Here is a 19305-nt window from a genome sequence, read left to right on the forward strand (position 1 = left end):
GGGGGGGGGGGGGGGGGGGGGGGGGGGCGGCGGTCCTTTCAGATCTTCTGCTCATTTTTTATTGGATCATTTATTTTCTTATTCTTCAGTTTTAAGAGTTGCTGTGTATTCTGCATACAAGTGCTCTATATCAGATGTTTTCCAAACCCTAACAACTGTTTTTGAGAGGCAGATGCTTTTTAATTTTGATGAAGCTTATTAGTTTATCAATTATTTTCTATTTATGGATCATATGTTTGGTGTTCTCTTTAAGAAATCATCGCCTGACCCAAGATCCCAGAGACTTTCTTCCGTGTTTTCTTACAGTAGTTTGTTTTGCATTAGGATGTCCAGCTGTCCCAGCACCATCTCCCTTCTCCATAGACTTGGCTTTGCCCCTTTGTCCACATGCGTGTGGCTCCGTCCCTGGGCTCTGTCTTCCGTGCCGTTGGCCCGCACGTGTCTGTCCTTATGCCAGCGCCATGCTTTCTCGATTAAGAGAAAATGCTGTGTTACATACACAGAGGGCTGTCCCGTTTCTCCCGGACCTCGTGCTGTTGCTCTCAGACACTGTACCAGCACCGCAATAGGTTGTTACTTCGTTTCAGCAGTCGGTGATCTTTTGGAAACACTGTAGTGATGAAAGTCTCAGGGATCAGTGCCTGCTGAAGCCACTTCCTTTGCTACCTAGGTCCTTCATTCCAGGGTCGTTTCTCCTCTACACATCTGACTTCGTTTATCGTGTCCTGGGGTGCCGGTCTGCCCGTGACAAGTGCTTGCAGCTTTTCCTGCCTGCAGACTCTGTATCTTGGCTTCACTTTGGGAGACGTTTTGCTGGGTGTGGACTTTGGTCGATAGCTTCTTTCAGTACTTTGTGCACACAGCCTCTCTGCGTCCTCACCGAGGAGTTTCCCGTGGGGAATTCTCGCTGGCACCTTGTGCTTATTTCCAGATAGAGTGCATCTGCGTTCTTTTGGCTGCTTTTAGGATTTTCTCTTTATCACTAGATTTTAGCAGTTGATTATGATGCGCCTTGTGTTACTTGTGTGTGTTGCAAGTCTGAGGTCAGGAAGGTTTATGAAGCTGTGTCAGCGAGGTCCTCATCTGTTCCAGACTCTTCCTGCCTGCCCCCTGCTTTGCAAGGGTCCCTGTTCTGGATTATCACGTGGCTTGAAGTTGTTCCCAGCTCACTGATGCTCTTTTCATTTTCCTCAATTATTTTTTCACTGTGGATCGCAGTTTATCTGGTTTTAAAGCTGTTTTGCTGGTTTTATTGAAATTTTGCTGTTTTCAAGCTCAGTAATCTTTTCTTTACAACCTATTATGCTGTTAATCTCATCCAGTGTGTTTCTGTTAGACATTGTACTTGTCAGCTCTAAAAGTTTTGTTTGTAACCTTAGGTTGCGTGCCAGACATTGTGAATTTTACCTTGCTGTGAATTTCTGTATTCCTGGAATAGAGGAATTTTGCTGCACCCAGCCTTGTTCTGGGTGCAGCAAAGTTACTTGGAAATAGTCTGCTTTGGGTGTTGCTTCCTAGGTTTGTTACGTGGGTTCCAGCAGGCCTCAGCCTAGTGCTGGTCATCTCTTGTGTGGGCACTAGCGCTGAGACTTCTGTGCCTCGGCTTTGGGGTGTGTCCTCCTGGAGGTCCAAGGTGGGAATGTCCAGCGGCCTCTTTCCCAGCTCCACATTCTGCTGCCTCGGCCACCGGCTCTCAGTTCCTGTCTCGGGGCTTCTCCTGGTGCCCTCCCTGCTCCGAGGCCTGGATCTCAGGACGGTGAGCAGGTGGGCCCAGGCCCCCTTGTTTGTTTCTGCTCTCAGGCCTACAGTACTCCATTGCCTGATGTCCAGTGTCCTGAAAACCATTATTTCACACGTTTTGACTGTTTGGTTCTTTCAGGCAGGGAGGTAAATCCAGATGGTCCCTCTGGCCCGGTCTCTGCCGGAACTAAAGTGCCGTCTGTCACTTCAGATGTGTGGGTCAGGCCTCTCGTAATAGAGCAGGCAGACCTCAGCTGGTCTGGGACTGCACGCACGTTCCTGTGCTAAGAGAAGCCTGGGTGGACGGGGACAGTCTCAGCCTGTAATTCCGGTTATAAAATCATAATCCTTCTGGTGAAGGAATGACAAAAGAGGACCCTAAGGAAACCACATTTTGTTCTGGAGCTTGCAAATGTCTGGACAATGGAAAGACGAGAGGGGTAGAAGGCGTCTCGGAACAACGTCCAGGAAAGGAAGCCCCAGGCAAATCCAGGCTTTTCAGAAAACACTAAGGCTGCCAGAGGAGTCTGCGGTGAAGCCTGTGCTTGGGGCCAGCTGCTATTTGCTAACAGAGAGGACCACACAGTTTGACTTTTTTCTTTCCTCTAGTTCATTGAGCTGGAAGCATCGGATGCTCTCAGAGTGTGGGACTGGGAGGCAGATTATCTGCGAGCACTGGAGCATTACAGGGGGTTCCCTGGTGGGAGGGGGGCAGGAACGAGGCAGGCAGAGTCATGGAGCTGGCACATCAGGCCCACGGGGGCTGACACGGGTGGAGTGGGGGCATGCACAGTGAGGGGCTCTGCCTCGGTCCTGCCAAGGCCCCTGCAGTGGTGCCGAGTGGACAGCCAGGCTTGACTTTGGCTCCTGTGAGATACTGGGCGTTCTTGAGGGGTGGGGCCCCTTGAGTGGTGCACCCACTCTGCCAGGAGGGCAGTCAGTGTTTAAGCTGCCTCTGAGGGGTTAAGCCCTGAGACCAGGTCAGGAAAAGAAAAGGACTGAAACATTCACTGCCTTGTATTCTAGAGGAAGACAGGAGCAAACTAGAGGTTCGGTAGAGGAAGGGCTGAGTAGGTCACGACCGTGAGCTCGGCCTGCACAGGGGTCCACCTGCAGTGGGCACAGGGCAGTCAGCCCGTGGGGGTCAGAGTGACCTTCTCGTTTGCCCCCAGTGCGGTAGGTTGGCTGTTGCGTCACCGTTCTAATTTAGGCTGTTTCCCACCTGGCAAGGCTGCCCGTTGCCCTGTTTATGTGTGTATTCCTCATCTTTAACACGAGTTTTAAGTTTTATACGTTTTGTGCATTTGTTTTCAGAATTACAGTGTAGCAAGCTCATAAACTGATTATTGTAAGTCACGTATAGCTTATTTACAGCACAAATGGTTTTTTCTGATCTTTGATTTAAAGGTTTTGTTTTACAGAGGTTTTATGAAGTAAAATTTTAATGCAGTCAAGTTTGCTTACCTTTTATCTTTGTCAAATTTTACACGGTTTGTCCTGTCCTGCAATTGTACTTCTGTTCCAAAGTGAATATGATTTTAAAAAGTAGATAAAGCAGAGTACTCCCGAGTGTTATGTTACTAATGTGTTGTGTTTAGATTGGTCTAATTCCAGACGACTTTTTATTCTATTTTTAAAATATTCAGTACTGAAATTACATTACTTTTATAATGAAAACAAAACAAGAAAGGAAGCACCCCCAGCACTCAGCCAGGTCTCTGCTCTCCTTTTGGTGCGCTGCGCCGTCTGTCCGCGCAGGAGGAGAACATCTGCCTGCACTGGGCTGCGTTCTCGGGCTGTGTGGACATAGCCGAGATCCTCCTGGCTGCCAGGTGTGACCTCCATGCCGTGAACGTCCACGGAGACTCGCCTCTGCACATTGCTGCCAGGGAGGACCGCTACGCCTGTGTCCTGTGAGTGGTCCCACTGCACGCAGTCCCTGCAAGGCTCCCGGGTGCCCCAGGTCCCCCAAGGGAAGCTCCTTCCCCAAGCAGGTGGAGGTGTGAGTCTCCCATTCCACCTGTGAGGTCAGCGTGGCTATTTCTGGTTCAGGGAGGATCATTGTGAAAACTCCCCAGATACTTAGATGAGTCTCACCCAGCACCTCCCATCGAGGGGGAGGGGGCAGGCCCCGCTCCGGAGGGATGAAGATGTTAGTGCTCACCACTTGCCGCTCAGAGCCCGTCCCTATGTCACAGACATGTGGGTGGGTGCAGTTGGGGTCCTGGGGAGCTGTCCTCGCTGTGCTCTCAGTGGAAGCTCAGGACCCAGTCCTGCCCAGCTGCACAACCTCAGGTCCCCCCCACTCACCTGGAAATGAGGGTGTGCCCTTCTGTGGGACGCAGGCCCGTTCAGACCGGGACCTTGGCGGCAGCTCAGCTGAGCGGGTTGTGGTGTGAGGCTGCGGAGGGGCAGTTCACAGGACCACTGTGCTGCCCCTCTCTGTCCGGTTCTGACTCGCCTGCAGGGCGCTGACTGTGTACACAGCGTGGTTTACCCGCCTCATGCTGGCCCTGTTCATCTTTGAGCATGCCTTTGAATGGAAAAGCCAAAAACCCTCAAATACCATCCCTAGTTCTTTACATACACTTCCTGACAAGAAAACTGAGGTGACTTTTGACCGTAAATGTGGGAAAGGAGTAATGTAGTGTATTCCTGGTGAGTCAGGGCAGATCTTTCTAGAAGCACTTGGTCAGCAGGGTTAATATCAAAATGAATGATGTGTTCCCTTTATTTTTGCCTTCTGAAGTCATAAATCTGTCTTTTAAATTAAGGTCTGAATGTTTTGTTGGCTTACATTTTTCCTTTTAGCCTCTTTCTTTCTCGGGATTCAGATGTCACCTTGAAAAACAAGGAGGGAGAGACACCCCTGCAGTGTGCAAGCCTCAACTCCCAGGTGTGGGATGCGCTGCAGATGAGCCGGGCGCTGCGAGACGCAGCCCCTGACAGGCCTGTCCCGATGGAGAAGACGGTGAGCAGGTGAGAAGACCGTTCTGAGGCAGAGGGTGACAGAGGGGGTTGAAGAGTTTGAAACAAAAGCTTCTGTCCAAGCTGAGGCATCCCCTGGCCTGAGTCCAACGTGCCTGGCCCAGGGCTCGGCGGCTGCCCCGTTGGGGTGTCATTTGTCACGGCAAAAGGTAATGTCCCCCCTTTCCCGTGGCAGAGACATTGCTCGAGGCTATGAGCGAATCCCCATCCCGTGTGTCAACGCTGTGGACAGCGAGCCGTGCCCCAGCAACTACAAGTATGTTTCTCAGAACTGCGTGACGTCTCCCATGAACATTGACAGAAACATCACCCATTTGCAGGTCAGTGATGGCAGGGTGCGGTGGGCCTCTGGGGCCTGGGTCCACAGCGTTTCCCTCACGGTGATCGCCTTCCACTAACGAGTTGAAAGGCAGATAAAGATCCTTCCTGAAAGTGGATCCTGCATCCCGTGCTGGGTCCCCAGCCCCAGAGCAGTGCCTAGCGTCCCCTGGTGAGTGGTGGTTTGGGGGCCACGCAAGTGAGAGGAGCCTGTGCTTTGCCTTGAGCGTCCCAGCCTCTGAGCTGCTCTTGCGTTGAAGTTGGACGTGTGCCCTCAGGGCAGGGCTGTGGCCCTGGGCCTTGCCCTTCCCATGGAGCCGCTGGCCTCAAGTGCCGGCCTCGGGATTTCTTTCACCAACCCTGCCCCTCAGCCCCACGTCGCTGACCGCCCCTGCCTCCTCCCCTTTCTTTGGGCTCTTGGTCCAGAGCCCCTCGGGCAATCTCTCTGTGTCTTAGTGGCTGGGTGTCCTCTCCCGCCCGCATGCCCTCTTCCTTAGGGGCTGCTTGCCCCTTGGTGTCCTTGAGAATGCAGACGTCTGAACCGGTCACCTCTCTTCCACGCGGGCCTGGCTTTCTGAGAGCACGTGTCAGAGTCGTGAGGCGCGGCTGAGAACGGCCCCCCCCACCTGACGAGCTGTCTCCCTGTAGTACTGCGTGTGCATCGATGACTGTTCTTCCAGCAACTGCATGTGTGGCCAGCTCAGTATGCGCTGCTGGTATGACAAGGTGAGCCTGCGGCCAGGGCGTGCTGGGGCGGTGAGCCAGCCTTGGTGCCCGCCAGCCTTGGGAAGGAGGGCTGCAGGTGAGCGGGTGTGGAAATGCAGACCAGTCGGAGCCAGCCTCTGTGGCCGCCTGGGCGTGGCTGTCTGTGAGCCCAGCCTGGGACAGCTGGGGAGACAAGGAGGCGGCTCTGGAAGCCGGTGTCCAAGAGAAGAAGCTTAAATGCCCTTGGTGTTGGGAGTTCAGAGGTTGTCAGTGGGGGCAGGAGCCAGGGTGTTCTGGGGTAGGGACAAGACCACAGCAGACGGTTGTCTCCAGAGTCACCTTGGGAGCAGAGGGGCATGGCACGGGGGGTGTTTGTGGCTGTCGAGCCAGAGGCTGCGGCCCTCACTCTAGTGCTGTGTGCTCTCTGTGAAGCACTGCTATGCTGAAGGTCGGGGGGAGCGAGCATTTTGAGGGAAGTTCTCACTGTTCAGAGCAGCCTCTGAAGCCACGGGGACTTCAGACTCAGCCGCGAGGCCCTGGTTTGTTGCCCAGTGGCTTTGCCGTGTCTGGGTGTAGGACGGGCAAGCAGGTGGCCGGGTCGCTGCCAGAGGTGTGGGCCTGCAGGCTGCAAGGCCGAGAGTGCAGCGTGGCGGTGAGCGTGGGCAGTGGTCCGGGGGGCACTGACCCCTTGAAGGAAGTGGAGAGGCCTGTGGGCCGGTGGCCTTGGCGAGGCTGGGCGAGTTCCAGGGAGAAGGAGGGAGGGCGACCAGGGCATACGGATCCGTAAACCTGTGTATGCTCCTGGTTCGATGCTTCCTGTCCAGAGCACGAATGGGTAACGGGACACTGGTGCCCCCAGCGTGAAGTTTGACCGGAAACCATCGTTTTTATACCTGTTTTAGTTAGTGAAACTGTGTTGGTGTCAGTTTATTTAGCGTGAATGGTGAGCCATGCTCGGTCCTGACTGCACGTCTGTCCCCAGGACGGCCGGCTGCTGCCGGAGTTCAACATGGCGGAGCCGCCCTTGATCTTCGAGTGCAACCACGCTTGTTCCTGCTGGAGAAGCTGCCGGAACCGCGTCGTGCAGAACGGCCTCAGGTGAGCACGGGCTGCCAGCTCCTGCCTGAGGGTAGCGTTCTACGCCCTTCAGTGCAGGGTGATGCCAGGGGTCTCTGCTTTCAAAGTTTGCAAATGATCTCGGGTTTGTTGGGAAGTTCGCTGTATTTGCATGTATTTCATACAGACAAGGGTGGGGTGTGTTGCAGTAGAGACGTTCTCTTGTTTGAGCCCCTTGTCCCCTGGTGGTGTTACAAGCTCGTGTAAATAACACAAGTCCTGCTTCTGAGCAGCTGGGATGTCGGTGAGGCCAAGGGGCTGGGCTGTCCATGGCCCAGGGAGGCAAAGGCCAGGACACGGGCTCTTCACGAGCATTGCCTCTGCCTTCGAGTTAACACGTGCACGGCAACTGTTTTAATACTCAAACCATTTCTGAAATATTCTGTGTTCTCTGAGTGTCTCTGTAGTAACAGTATGAATGTGCTCTGGTATAAAATGCTTCAGACTGTGTAGATGCCTTGTTCTTAAGTCACTTGGGGTGCTTGGTCCGGTGAGGTCTGGTCAGCACCCCTTTCACTGGCTGGGCTCAGACCCCTTCCTCCAGCATCCCCTGGCCATGAACTTTTCCTCTTGTGCACGTGCTTGAGAATTAGAAGACCTCTTCTGGCCGTCTGAGTTGTGGGGGGAAATTCACACACAACATCAGTCTAGTTTCACGGTATCGAAGGGTTTCTCAGTATCAGCGGTCAGAGAGTGCTTCTGACCAGCCCACATGTCCCTGTCTCCCTGTTGGCAGGACATTCTCTGGGGGGAGGACAGACCTGTCCGTCTCCCCCAGGGCCTCTGGACACACAAAGGGGCAGGTGGGTCCCCATGGCTCTGAGCTGGGGAGAGCTCCCCAACCTCTCTGAGGGGCCAGCAGAGTGTCAGCCTCTTCTGCTCCTCATTGCCACCCGGGGGCTCGGCCAGACCTCCTCCCCGTGTTACAGATGAAGACACGGGCAGTCGGAACAAATTCCAAGGCAATCTCCCGCTCCCTGAGGATGGGCCGTGGGCTTCATTGCACGGGAAGCGCGCTCGCGATGGGAAGGCAGTATCTTGCGCTCTGTTTGCTGCCATGGCTGGCGGCGTAATCCGGACGTGAGCTGAGCATCGGGGAACTTGGCCTGTTTTCCAGGGCAAGGCTGCAGCTCTACCGGACACACAACATGGGCTGGGGCGTGCGGTCCCTGCAGGATATCCCCCTGGGCACCTTCGTCTGCGAGTAAGTGAGTGCGTGCCGGGGTCACCCCAGGGCTGCTGGCTACCCCTGCCATTTTGGGGACAGCACAGCAGTGTGGGGTGAGGGGCTGCCAGGGCCCTGTCCATGCCTGGGACTCGTGGGTGCCCCTGAAAACCAAGTTCATGTTGTCTCCACCCATCCGCCCGCTTCCCTGGCTTTCCACCTGCACTTAGCCTCTCACCAGGTCGTGGCTCCTTTAAGATGGTACCGTTCAGTGGTTTTCAGGGAGTGTCATTCTGGATCCCTGGTCAGAGAAGGGGTTTCTGTGTCGTCATCTTCTGGGACCTGAAGTTAAATCCCAGCTCAGTCACAGGCATATTCTCCAGAACGTTTGGCCAGCTTGTGGGTGGGGGTGTGTGTGTGGGGGCTCTGCCATGGCTGCCCTGTGGTCAGGGGTGAGGGTCCTGCCGCCTGCTGTTCTCACCTGCGCCCTGCCTCCCGCAGGTATGTCGGGGAGCTCATCTCTGACTCGGAAGCTGACGTTCGGGAAGAAGACTCTTACCTCTTTGATCTTGACAACAAGGTAACGCGTTTGGAGGGGTTGGGGCGTAGAGAGCTGGTTGCGGCCGTGCGGCGTGGGAGCGGTAAGGAGGCTCGCCCACAACGGCCCAGTGTCTCGCCGGCCCCACCGGCGCGCTTGTGTGCTCAGGGCTCGCAGGGCGCTTGCAGTCGGGCCACTTACCCGGGAGGTCCCAGGGCTCGTGCCGCGAGGAGCCTGCCTCATTTGAGGACGTGAAGCCCGGACGCATCCTGCCAGCCCTCTGAACCCCAGCTGCTCATCCGGGGTTAGAGCCCACGGCCGTCAGAGGGGCCGCGTGTGCACGGTGACGAACAAACGGGAGCCTCGTGTGTCCCAGCTGCCCTCCTGGTTGTGGGGACAGTGGGTGGGCCCTGGTCCTCACCCCAGGACCCGGGTTTCCGGGGGACGTTTGGAAGCTGCCTCACGCCATCCTCACCCTACCCTGGTGCCCGCGCTGCTCTTAGTTCATGACTTGCCTGGTTAAGAACGTCCGGGAGCACGGTCAAGGTGGAAGTGGGGACCCAGGGCTCTCGTCTAACCATAGCCGCCAGAGCCCGGAGTAGCTGCCCTTCCCGCCGTGCCCCCCCACCCCCCAGCCCTGCCCCTGCAGTCGGCTCTCAGAAAGCCACGTTCCGGGGCGGAGAAAGCTGTGTCCTGGGTGGTCGCAGTGCTCAGGTGCTGCTGCGCCCCTGCCCCCGGGTCCCCTCTGGACCGCCTGCCTGGTCTTCACTCCGTCCGTGTCTCCGGAGCTGATTGCCTTTCCTGGTCTGTGGCTGTCCTTTACAGGTTCTGGGGTAACTGCTCTTCTGTGACATTTGAGTCTCGCAGATGTATTCCCTCTGTGGCTTGTTGAGTTCCTGGTGATGTTTCAATGAACGGAAGTTCTTATTTTTATTGTAGTCCAATTTCTCTGCCTCTTCCTCCATACTGTGGGTATTGGTAACGTCCCAAGTGAAGCCAGGCTTTTTACGGCCAAGACCATACAGAGACACATGTGGGGCGTCTGCAGAAGTTACACTCGGCCTCCACGTGTAGGTGTTTTGCTGCAGGGTCCAGCTTTTTCCCCACGTTGATGACTCTGTGTGACTCAGGACCATTTGTTGAGAAGATCGTCCTCTTTCCCACTGCCCCGCAGCGTGGATTTGTCATAACGCAGGTGTCCTTATGTGCCCCGGGCTCCCCTCTGTCCTGTCTGCTGACGCCACGTTAACCGTCCTAACCTTACGTCCTCTTACCTTGGCGTCTTGAGGGATGTCTCGCTCTTCTTGGTCTCTTTCAGTTTCTGTGTAAGTTGTACAACTTAGGGCAGCATCGAACCCATGAGCCCGCTAGGGGTCACTGGGGTTTGTGCCACCTGCTTTTCCAGGTGATGAACGTGGTGTATCCCTCTGCTTGTTTGTCATCTTCAGTTGCCCCCCCTAAGGTTCCGTGGTACCCTACGTGCGATCCTGTAGATCTTCTGTTGGGTTCTTTTATCTGATAGGTTTTTGATCATCTTACTTTTTGGGTCAATTTTATTAGAATTAATTGACGTTCAGTGAACTTTAAGCGTGTGATTTTAGTTTTGACAAATGTGTGTACGGTCTGATCAGCACCAGGAGCAAGATTGGAGCACTTCCTCTGCCCCACGGCACCCCCACCCTGGTTGGCCATGGAGCCGCCATCTGTCTCCGCGGCTGGGTTTTTCCTTTAAGTGGGGCCAGGGCATGTACTCCCCTATGTCTGGCTTTTTCGATCCACCCAGGTGGTGGCAGGGCGCCTGACCCACCAGTGGCCATGCTGCTTTGTGCTACCACCTGGGGATGGACCTGGATGTTTCCAGGTTTTGCTGTTAGGAGTAAACCTGCTATGGGCTTGTTTTTTGTGGGTGTGGGTTTTCGTTTCTCCTGGGTAATTCCTGGCAGTGGGATGACTGCTCTTGGGTTAAAGTGTATATTTAATAACTTTAAAAGAAACAGCAAGCAGTTTCCCAAAGCGGTTATACCACCTTACATTTCCTCCAGCAACAAATGAGAATTTCAGACATTCTAATTTTAACGTGCACTTTCTTGATGATTTTTTTTTCAAAGAATTTATTTTTAAGTGTTCTGTACACCCAACGTGGGGCTCGAACTCACAACCCCGACATCAAGAGTCACATGCTGTTCTGACTAAGCCAGCCAGGTGCCCCATTTTCTTGATGATTATCGATGTGAGCATCTTTTCACGTGCTGCCAGTTGGTCTCTTATCTCTTCTTTTGTGCAGGAATTTTTAAAATTTATTGCCCATTGTTTAATTGGGCTACTTTCCTGAGTTGTAAGGATTCTTTAGGTTTCCTGATTCACGGCCTTTCTCAGACACACCTGTGTCTTTTTCTCCCAGCCAGTGCCTCGATGGTTCATTTTCTTAACAATGTCCTCCGTAGAACAGAAAATTTTTTTATCGTTTAGTGCTTTTTGTGTCCTAAGAATTCTTTGTCTCCCATAAGGTTGTGAAGATTTTCTCCTTTCTCTAGGATTTTCATATTTTTAGCTTTTAGATCCACAATCCATCTTCTGTGTGTGTAGTTTGAGATAAGGCTCGAGACTCCTCTTTGTCCCTGTGAATATACGGTGATTCCAGTGCTGGCTGGACGTTGGCTGGAAAAGCCTCTGCCTGGACCGTCGAACGTAGGCCTGTGCCTGGACTGTGTTTTGTTCCTTTGATTTGTTTGCTGACCCTCAAACCAGTACGCTGTGTCTTCACTCCTCTTGACTCAGAGGGAATCTTGAAGCCAGGTAGTTCCTTTTCTTTTTTTTTTTATATATTTTTTTTATTTATTTGACAGAGAGATAGCGAGAGCAGGAACACAAGCAGGGGGAGTGGGAGAGGGAGAAGCAGGCTTCCCGCCGAGCAGGGAGCCCGATGTGGGACTCGATCCCGGGATTCCGGGATCATGACCTGAGCCGAAGGCAGACGCTTAACGACTGAGCCACCCAGGCGCCCCAAGGTAGTTCCTTTTCAAAGGTCCTTGTAGCTCTCTGGAGGACTCTGCATTTCCATATACATTTTAGAACCAGGGTGTTCATACAGAAAGAGGCTGCTGGGATTTGCCTGGGATTATGTCCAATCTCTTGAACCACTTAGGGGTGTTGGCGTCTGAACAGCATCGAATCTTCTCCCGTTGGCTGGTGTCTGGGTGTGGAGCCAGCCTGCCCTGGCAGACCCCGGCCCCTCATGGGGAAGCTGTTCCAGCAGGCCCCTCTCTCATGCCGACAGCCCGCGGCTGCCCGCCCCCTGACTCCGGCCCTTCCAGTCTGCCCTCAGTCCGACCCCACCAGGCTGGGCCCCGCATGCTGCTCCCTGCGGCCTGTTTCTATGGCTCGTTCATTCTGGCGCATGAAGGGCCACAAGTACACCAGAGCTTCCCAGGGTTCGCTCCAGCTCAGACTTTGTGTCCCCATCGCGTGGCCATGCCTGTGCCCACAGGGCCCGTGTGCCCGCTGCTCGCTCCCTCCCCACCTGCCGTCGAAGGCATCGGGAGACTTTCTGGCTCTACCTTCAGAATGTTTCCGGGATCTGACCAGCTGTTGCCAAGCTGCCTGCCTTCTCTCTGGCCTGGACTGGCCTGGGCTCTGGCTCTGTGCTCACACAGACCTCTCCTTGCTGTTCTAGAACCTTCTGAATACCCTCCTTCCAGCCTCCTTTGCCTGAATCTGCCCTGGTTAACAGGGTGCGCATGCACTCTTAGCATCTCGGAGTGAGTGGGGGAGTCTTGCAGGGGCACCCTTCCCACAGTGTTTTTGTCTTAGAACGAGGACAGGTAGTTTCTTTATCAGAAAAACTTCAAAAAGGCAAGCAGCATACACATCTGAAGAGACATTCTACAGACCCGAGGCACGTCATTCATTGTGGGAAAGGTACAGCGTTCATGTGGACATGAACGAATGCTGGCCCCGCTGAGTGGCTGTCAGGTCTGGAAGAGCTGCTTGCTCCAAAGATGGGCAGCCCTCCTGTTCCTCTGCATACCTGTGTCCCTTGCTCCCACAGAGTCTCTAAGCTGAGTGTGGGCAGATGAGCAAAAACTCGGGGTAAACCACAGAAAAACAGTTCTATTTAGAGACGCCATGCAAGAGGCTAAGGAAGGCACAGATGATGTGTGGGGGGCTGTGGGGCCCAGGGACTAGTGGGTAGAGGACTTACCTTTGTGCTCTCTGCCTACGGGGTCGTGGAACCTGCTGCTTATGCCCCGGCATGGAGGGAGGGCTGCACGTGTCCTGCAGGCTTTGGGTGATGCTGCTTTTGTTAGGGGTCCCAGGTGGGCTGTGGCCTCTGCTGTGGTGGGGTCCACTCCTGGCATGAGGGCCTCTGCTGCCGTGTGCTTCTCGCCCTGAGGACGCCCCGCCCCTCTGTGTGCCCCTCGCGCATCCTGCCCCGAGTCTGACCAGCCTGCCCCACACCCATGCTGGGTGCCTGCCTCCTCACTCTTAGGCTGCCCTGTGGTCTCTCAGTTAGTTAGAAGAAGACACTTCCTCCGGGATTCCTGTTTCTTGCCTTTGTGGGCAGTTTCTTACTTATGTCACGACAGCCCTAACAGTACAGAGAAGTAGAGAAAGCCCGTGCGGTCGAGAGCCGTCCGCACCACCCCTCCGATCTCACTTTGTTTCATCTACCATGCCGACGACGTGGCGTCAGTCGCAAACGCGCCGTTTTGCTCCTGAGAAGCTCGGCGTGCGCCCGCAGGGGGTCACTGTCGTGCCTCGCGAGACTGACCTCGGTTTCCCCAGAGTGTGCACCGCTGGTTTGCTCCCATCCTCTTGGTGCTGCGTCCTGTCCGTTTTTCCTCACAGAGGGCAGCCATCCGACCCTGGCGCTGTCCTGCAGGAACCTGCGTGTGTGTGCTGTTGGGGACCGCGTCCCTTTCTCCGTCTCTAGTGTTTTCTGCAGATGGGGTGAGGGTGGAGGCATCCCAGAGGACCTGCAGGGTCTGCTTCTCCCAGGTCCGGAGTAGGTGAGCCTCGGCTGCCCGCCCTTCTCCTGATGCCTAGGCCTCCCTGAGGGGCATTTCACCTTTCACGTTTCGTAACAGATTCTTCTGTTGGAAAGAAAAATCTTCCCCACCCGGACCTGGGCTTTCCGGTGACCCCTCAGGGACGGGCAAGACCAACACACGTTCTTGCCACTGAGGAAGGGTTGGAGCAGGAGTGACTGGTGGTAAAGGGATCTGGGCCTTGTTTTCCTTTCTCTCTGACGTGTTAACAGCTCCTGATTTTTTTGTACTGAGTGTTCTGACCAGTTGTCGTCAGCATCGGTGCCCAGTGGGGCCTGTTCGCACTGGCCTCGCCTCCCTCGGCTTTGTTGTGTCCGGCTCCCCACATTCGGCCTCAGACTTCTCTGAGCTGCCCGGGTCCTTGCAGTGGAGGAGATTTTTGGATACCGAGTCAGGACACCGGGTGCTGGCCGCCCTCAGGATGTCATTGACTCTGGACTAATTTTGCTTTCATGCTTGCATCCCGCCCGTAAAGGCGCTGGTTCCCAGTGGTGTCTGCAGTTTTGGAGGGGCGTCGCACCCCAAGAGTGTGCGTGCCAGGTCTTTGCCTAGAATGTGCCCACCCAGGACGCCGAGCACCAGCCGTGCAGCACTTGGCGCAGCGTTTCTCAGTGTGGGTGGGCCCCTAGTTTAGTTGTGTTTATTTGTCTTAGTTCGTTTTAAATTCTAGAATTTTAGGGGTGCCCAGCTGGCTCAGTTGGTGGAGCGTGAGGGTCTTGATCTTGAGGTTGTGAGTTTGAGCCCCATGTTGGGGGTAGAAAGTGCTTTAAAATAAATAATAAATTCTAGAATTTTAGATTTTATTTTTTAGTTATGTAAAATATTTACGTGCTTCAAAAGTAGACCCTACCCGAAAAGGTTATATTCAGAAAGTCTTGCGTGTTCTGTGTTACCCCACAGGTAATCCTTTGTAGAAACACAAAGTGTCCATGTGTGTTTCTTACTTCCTCGCCCTTCTTACAGAAAAGGTGGTTACCGCCCGCCCCCGTTTCTGAGGCGCTCCCGTGGCTCAGGGGTCACGTATTGGGAGTATGTGCACATCATTCTCGTTGTTTTGGGGATGTTCAGGTTGATCTCAGCCTTTGCTGTGACTTGCGGTGGCATCTCCAGGACCCATTCTGCACGCGAGGCACCACTTTGTGGGGCACTCGCCCTCCCTCAGTCCCTGAGGCTGTGCCCAGCCCTCCCATGCTGGCTTTGACAGCCGGGGGGCGGTGCGATGGGAGCTTGCACTGAGGATTTCCCCTTGATTCTTTCTTGTTGTTTCCATGTCTCTGAGATATTCACTCACGGAGAGACGTGCTCTGTCTTACATTGTCGGGGACCGCCTGATGGGGGCTGCAGTGTCCTTGTCTGTTAGCGCAGCATCTGGGTCGCCTCAGGGCTGAACTCTGTTGATTTTCTTTTCTCTTTAGAATGTGTCCATCTCCTTGGTTCTTTGCCTGTGTCCGCGTTGATGTGTCGGCAGCTCCAGCCTGCCTCCGAAGTGTGTCGTGTGCTTCGTTCGACCGGCTGGCTGGGCTTGAGTGTGGATTCTGCCTCTGTCAGGGTGGCGGCGTCCACCTGCCCGCCCCGGCATCCCCGGCATCCATCCTGACTTGGGCTCAGGCAGGGACTTGCACACACAGTCTGAGCCCCATTGTGCCCTGCAGTCATGGGTTCTCGCTACTCACTCTTGATTCTGCACGAGGGTCTTCCCTGTGGGCCCCGCACGTCCAGGCTGCGTGCCCTCCAGTGCTGGTCAGTTTCTCGGGCTGTTTACAGGAGGGGAGCTGCTTCCTGCAGGGTGGGGCCACCTGCACATTTAGTCCATAACATCTAGAGGCAGAGGCCAAAATCTGTGCCACGTGAGTCATTTTGGAGTTTGGCGTGTCTTCGGGATCTGCTAGGAGCCAGGATTGCTGGATCAGGGGCACATACGCCTTTGGTTTTGTGGGAAGGTTGTCAGAGACCACCCGTTTTTGTCACCATTTTGTCTTCCCTTGACCACTGAGGATCCTTTGGCTTCTGGTAAATGCTTTGCCCTCCACAGGACACACACCTGGCAGGCCCCCTTCCCCTCCTTGTATATCTGGTCTTCCTCCCAGACTTGGCGCTCGATTCCTGTGGCTGGTGTAATAAGTTCCCACAAACATAGGTGTGTGAGAAGATCCCTGCTCACTGGCTGTCCACTGTGAGGGGCAGACATGGTGTGAGCAGGCTCTCTGCTCAGGCCCCCAGGGGCGGGCAGGAGGGGTTGCTCTGGGGAGAAGTGCCTGCAGCCTGTTGAGGGGTTGTAGGACTCGGCTCCTTGCGTCCCAGGGCAGATGCCCGCTACTTCGATGGCTGTCCCAGGCCATGCACATTGCTCACCATGTGGCCCCTCTGACTTCAGGCCTTAGTGCTCTGGGTCTTTCCAGAGAAGACTCTGCTACTTAAAGGGTTCCTGTGGTGAGGTCAGGCCCCCAAGCCAACCACCCTTTCTCACTGTCAGCTCAGTGTCCCTGCTGCGGCGTTGCGTATCGTAATACCGGGAGCAGTGCTGGGGCGGGGTCCTGGGACTCCCTAGGCACTGGCTCCTCTCTGTGCCCCTGGGTTAGCAGGACATGGCGGTGTTCCTGTTCTGTGGTTGTAACCACCTCTCAGGAGCCACCTGGCAGCCCTCGGCCCGAGTGCTGCTTCCGTCCCTCTGTAGCACCTGCCCGCACACTCCGTGTCTCCCAGCCGCTCCTTGGGATCTGCTGCTCCTCCATCACCAAGTCCCCGAGGAGCTACCCCCCACCGCACGCTGGCTTCCTGCCCCGCCCCGTGGTCCCTGCAGCCCTGCTTCCTTCCTCCTGCTCCTGGTGGCGTCCGAGCATCAGATGGCCCGTGTCTGGCTTGTGCAGCCAGACTAGTGGTGTGAGTGGGCAGCCTCCCTGCAGCACTGCGGCCTGTCGTGCCCCTGCTCTGGGGTCGTGTTTCTACCTGAGGTCTACAGACGCCTGCTCGAGCTCCCTGCTCTCCTTCCCGCCCGCTAGGATGGCGAGGTATACTGCATCGATGCTCGGTTCTACGGGAACGTCAGCCGCTTCATCAACCACCACTGCGAGCCCAACCTCGTGCCTGTGCGCGTGTTCATGTCACACCAGGACCTGCGGTTTCCCAGGATTGCCTTCTTCAGCACCCGCCTGATTGAGGCTGGGGAGCAGCTGGGGTAGGCGCCGCGGTCCCCAGGGGCTGGCTGGGTTTGGGGACCTTCTGGGGTGCGGACATGTGCTGCTCAACGCAGGCTTATCCTCAGTGGTTCTCTGTGTTCCCACAGCTCTGAGCTGGGACGGATGGCTCTGCTCAGGCTGGGTCCACCCTGCTCCCAGGCGGTGTGGGGCCTGGGTGCCGCCCTCAGCTCTACTCTCTCCCTAGGTTTGACTATGGGGAGCGCTTCTGGGACATCAAGGGCAAGCTGTTCAGCTGCCGGTGTGGCTCCCCCAAATGCCGGCACTCCAGCATGGCCCTGGCACATCGGCAGGCCAGCGCCACCCAGGAGGGCCAGGAGAACGGCCTGCCTGACACCAGCTCCTTCGCCGCCGACCCCCTATGAGTGGCAGCCGGCCGGGGCACCGAGCGTCGGTGCTGCTCACACTGCGGTTGGAGAGGAAGGAGAAGCGGGTGCCCGAAGGCCCCGACCTGGGGCTGCAGGGATGTGGGCCGCAGCTGCGAGGCCCCGGCGTGGCGGCCCGTGGGCTGGGGGCGGGCGCTTTGGAACACTCTGGGATTCGGCGCTGGCGTGACCTTGTGAGTTTCTGATGATGGTTTTGTCGTTTCCACGTTTTTCATTTCCCTTCTGCTCCCCTGGTTCCCGTTCCACTGTGGGGCTTGTTGGTGAAGTCCTGTGGGCCCAGGCCCCCCGCGTGGCACCCACCGAAGACACAGTCACCCGCAAGCTGCTCCGTTAGACCTGCCTGCCCGAGGCCTGCATGGCAGGTGCCAGTTCCTGGGCACTGCGCAGACGCCGTCCCCACCTCGACCTAGGAGAGGTCAGGGCCGAGCCGTCCCTAACTTTGGAGAAAATGTGGGTTTGCTTTTTAAAGAAGTCCTATATCTAGTCCTATATATCAGACCTCTAATGCATTTCTTTCCAAGGAAGCGGTTTGTTGGGTGCAGGAGGGCCGCGGCCCACAGAGGACCCCGCACCAGCCCTGCCAGCTCAGCGATGCTGGCACCTTCTGTTGATTTTTAAACCACATGCTATGATGATGAATAAACTGATTTATTTTCTACCATTATTGAACATTAGGACAAATAAAAAACACAAAACACAGACAACGGTGCTGATTCTGGTGTGGTTTCTACTCACCATGTGAAAATAAACTATCAACTGTATAAAGAGAACAAAGTGATTTTAGAATAAAATGCAGGAAAAAACTTTTTTAAGATGTTAGTCTTGTCGTGGAATAAATTTGCCGTCACCTTTTGTGTGACGGCTGCCAGGTCATATACTTTTTTAAATACTGTAACTAGTGCAGTAGCAGTGGGGTTTTGTGCGGCTCTTCTAAAACATTCATGATGCAGTCATGTTTATTTTTTTCTGTTAAAATGTTTTTGACAGTTTTAAGAGCAGTCTTTTGGCTCAGACCATTTCTTGTTCTGTTTTCAATGAAATCAATAAAAAAAAGTACTTTAAATGAGGTTTTTATTATGGTATCATGTTTCAACTGGTTTCTGCAGAACCCCTGTGCTGCTGGGGGGGGGGGGGGGCCCCCGGGCCCACATGCAGCCTGGGGGCCGGTGGGCTGGGTCCAGTCCTGCGCCGGGGCCGGAACCAGGGGACTGGGAAGCACACGCCTCCTTTCCACCGCAGCCCCTGCGGGGGACACCACCTGCACCCACCTGAAGGCAGACACGTGGAGAGTCTGCGCATGTCGCTTTGTGTGTGCATGCATGTTGCGTGTGCTGCACACGTGTGTGTGCGTGTGCGTGTCTTTGTACGACCAGCACCAGGCACTGAGGCCCAGGTACCATTCTGGAGGCTGATGGGGCAGTACCAGGTAGGTCCCCAGAATCCTCAGTCAGTCTGCTTTTGAACGTGATGAGGCTGGGGGGGCTGTTTTCCTGCGGCAGGCTGTGGTCTCTGCCCCTCAGCAGGAACCCCTAGTTCCAGACCCACTGCCTCTGTGTTCTGTGCTGGGCTGGCCTCCCTCACCGGGGCACCTGTAAGCTCAAGAAAAAACAGCCGAGTGCTTGGTTTTTTCATGCAAAGAAGTCACTCCGTTAGACACTGTCAGACATTTATCTGCAACAGTGACAGCTCTCTGCACTTTGTAAATAGTCCAGGCAGGATGCTTCCCCTTCGGGCCCTTGAGACTCAGGCCTGGGCGTGCATGAGCGTCTGTGACCAAGTGGGAAAGAGGCGGGGCTAATCCTACAGGAGGGCGACGCCCCTTCCTCCAGGAGGGCCCTGGCTCGGCTCCCCAGGCCTGTGGTCTTTCTCCTCCGGGTAGTGGGCCCATAGGGTGCCTTGTCCCAGAGGCAGTGGGTAGGGTGGCAGGCGGTCTACCTGGAGCTTGGATTTCAGGCCTTGCAGACCCCACCAGCCCTGTGTGGCCCTTCCCCTAGCAGCCCCCCGCTTGGGTTCTGAGCTCGTTACCTTGCAGGCAACTAATCCTGTGCCCTGGGTCAGATGCTAGGTGTGCAAACAGCCATCTGTTGAATCAGGACCCAGTCTAGTG

The 19305-nt window shown here is 55.3% G+C and overlaps 1 protein-coding gene across 2 annotated transcripts in view; it reads left to right on the forward strand.

Moving 5' to 3' along the window:
* EHMT1 (euchromatic histone lysine methyltransferase 1) overlaps positions 1 to 17862 on the forward strand; it is an 89153-nt gene extending 71291 nt beyond the window's left edge. For both annotated transcript variants that reach the window (XM_021691101.1, XM_044920743.1), the window contains exons 19-27: positions 3499 to 3653; positions 4552 to 4719; positions 4904 to 5048; positions 5695 to 5772; positions 6734 to 6849; positions 7985 to 8071; positions 8534 to 8612; positions 16618 to 16793; positions 17000 to 17862. In XM_021691101.1, the coding sequence (XP_021546776.1) occupies positions 3499 to 3653; positions 4552 to 4719; positions 4904 to 5048; positions 5695 to 5772; positions 6734 to 6849; positions 7985 to 8071; positions 8534 to 8612; positions 16618 to 16793; positions 17000 to 17177 (1182 nt within the window). In that variant the 3' untranslated portion in view covers positions 17178 to 17862. The remainder of the gene's footprint in view (positions 1 to 3498; positions 3654 to 4551; positions 4720 to 4903; positions 5049 to 5694; positions 5773 to 6733; positions 6850 to 7984; positions 8072 to 8533; positions 8613 to 16617; positions 16794 to 16999) is intronic.
* The last annotated feature ends 1443 nt before the right edge of the window (positions 17863 to 19305 follow it).

The sequence above is a fragment of the Neomonachus schauinslandi genome, chromosome 13 (genome assembly GCF_002201575.2).
Source record: "Neomonachus schauinslandi chromosome 13, ASM220157v2, whole genome shotgun sequence".
In the NCBI taxonomy this organism is placed as follows: domain Eukaryota; kingdom Metazoa; phylum Chordata; class Mammalia; order Carnivora; family Phocidae; genus Neomonachus; species Neomonachus schauinslandi.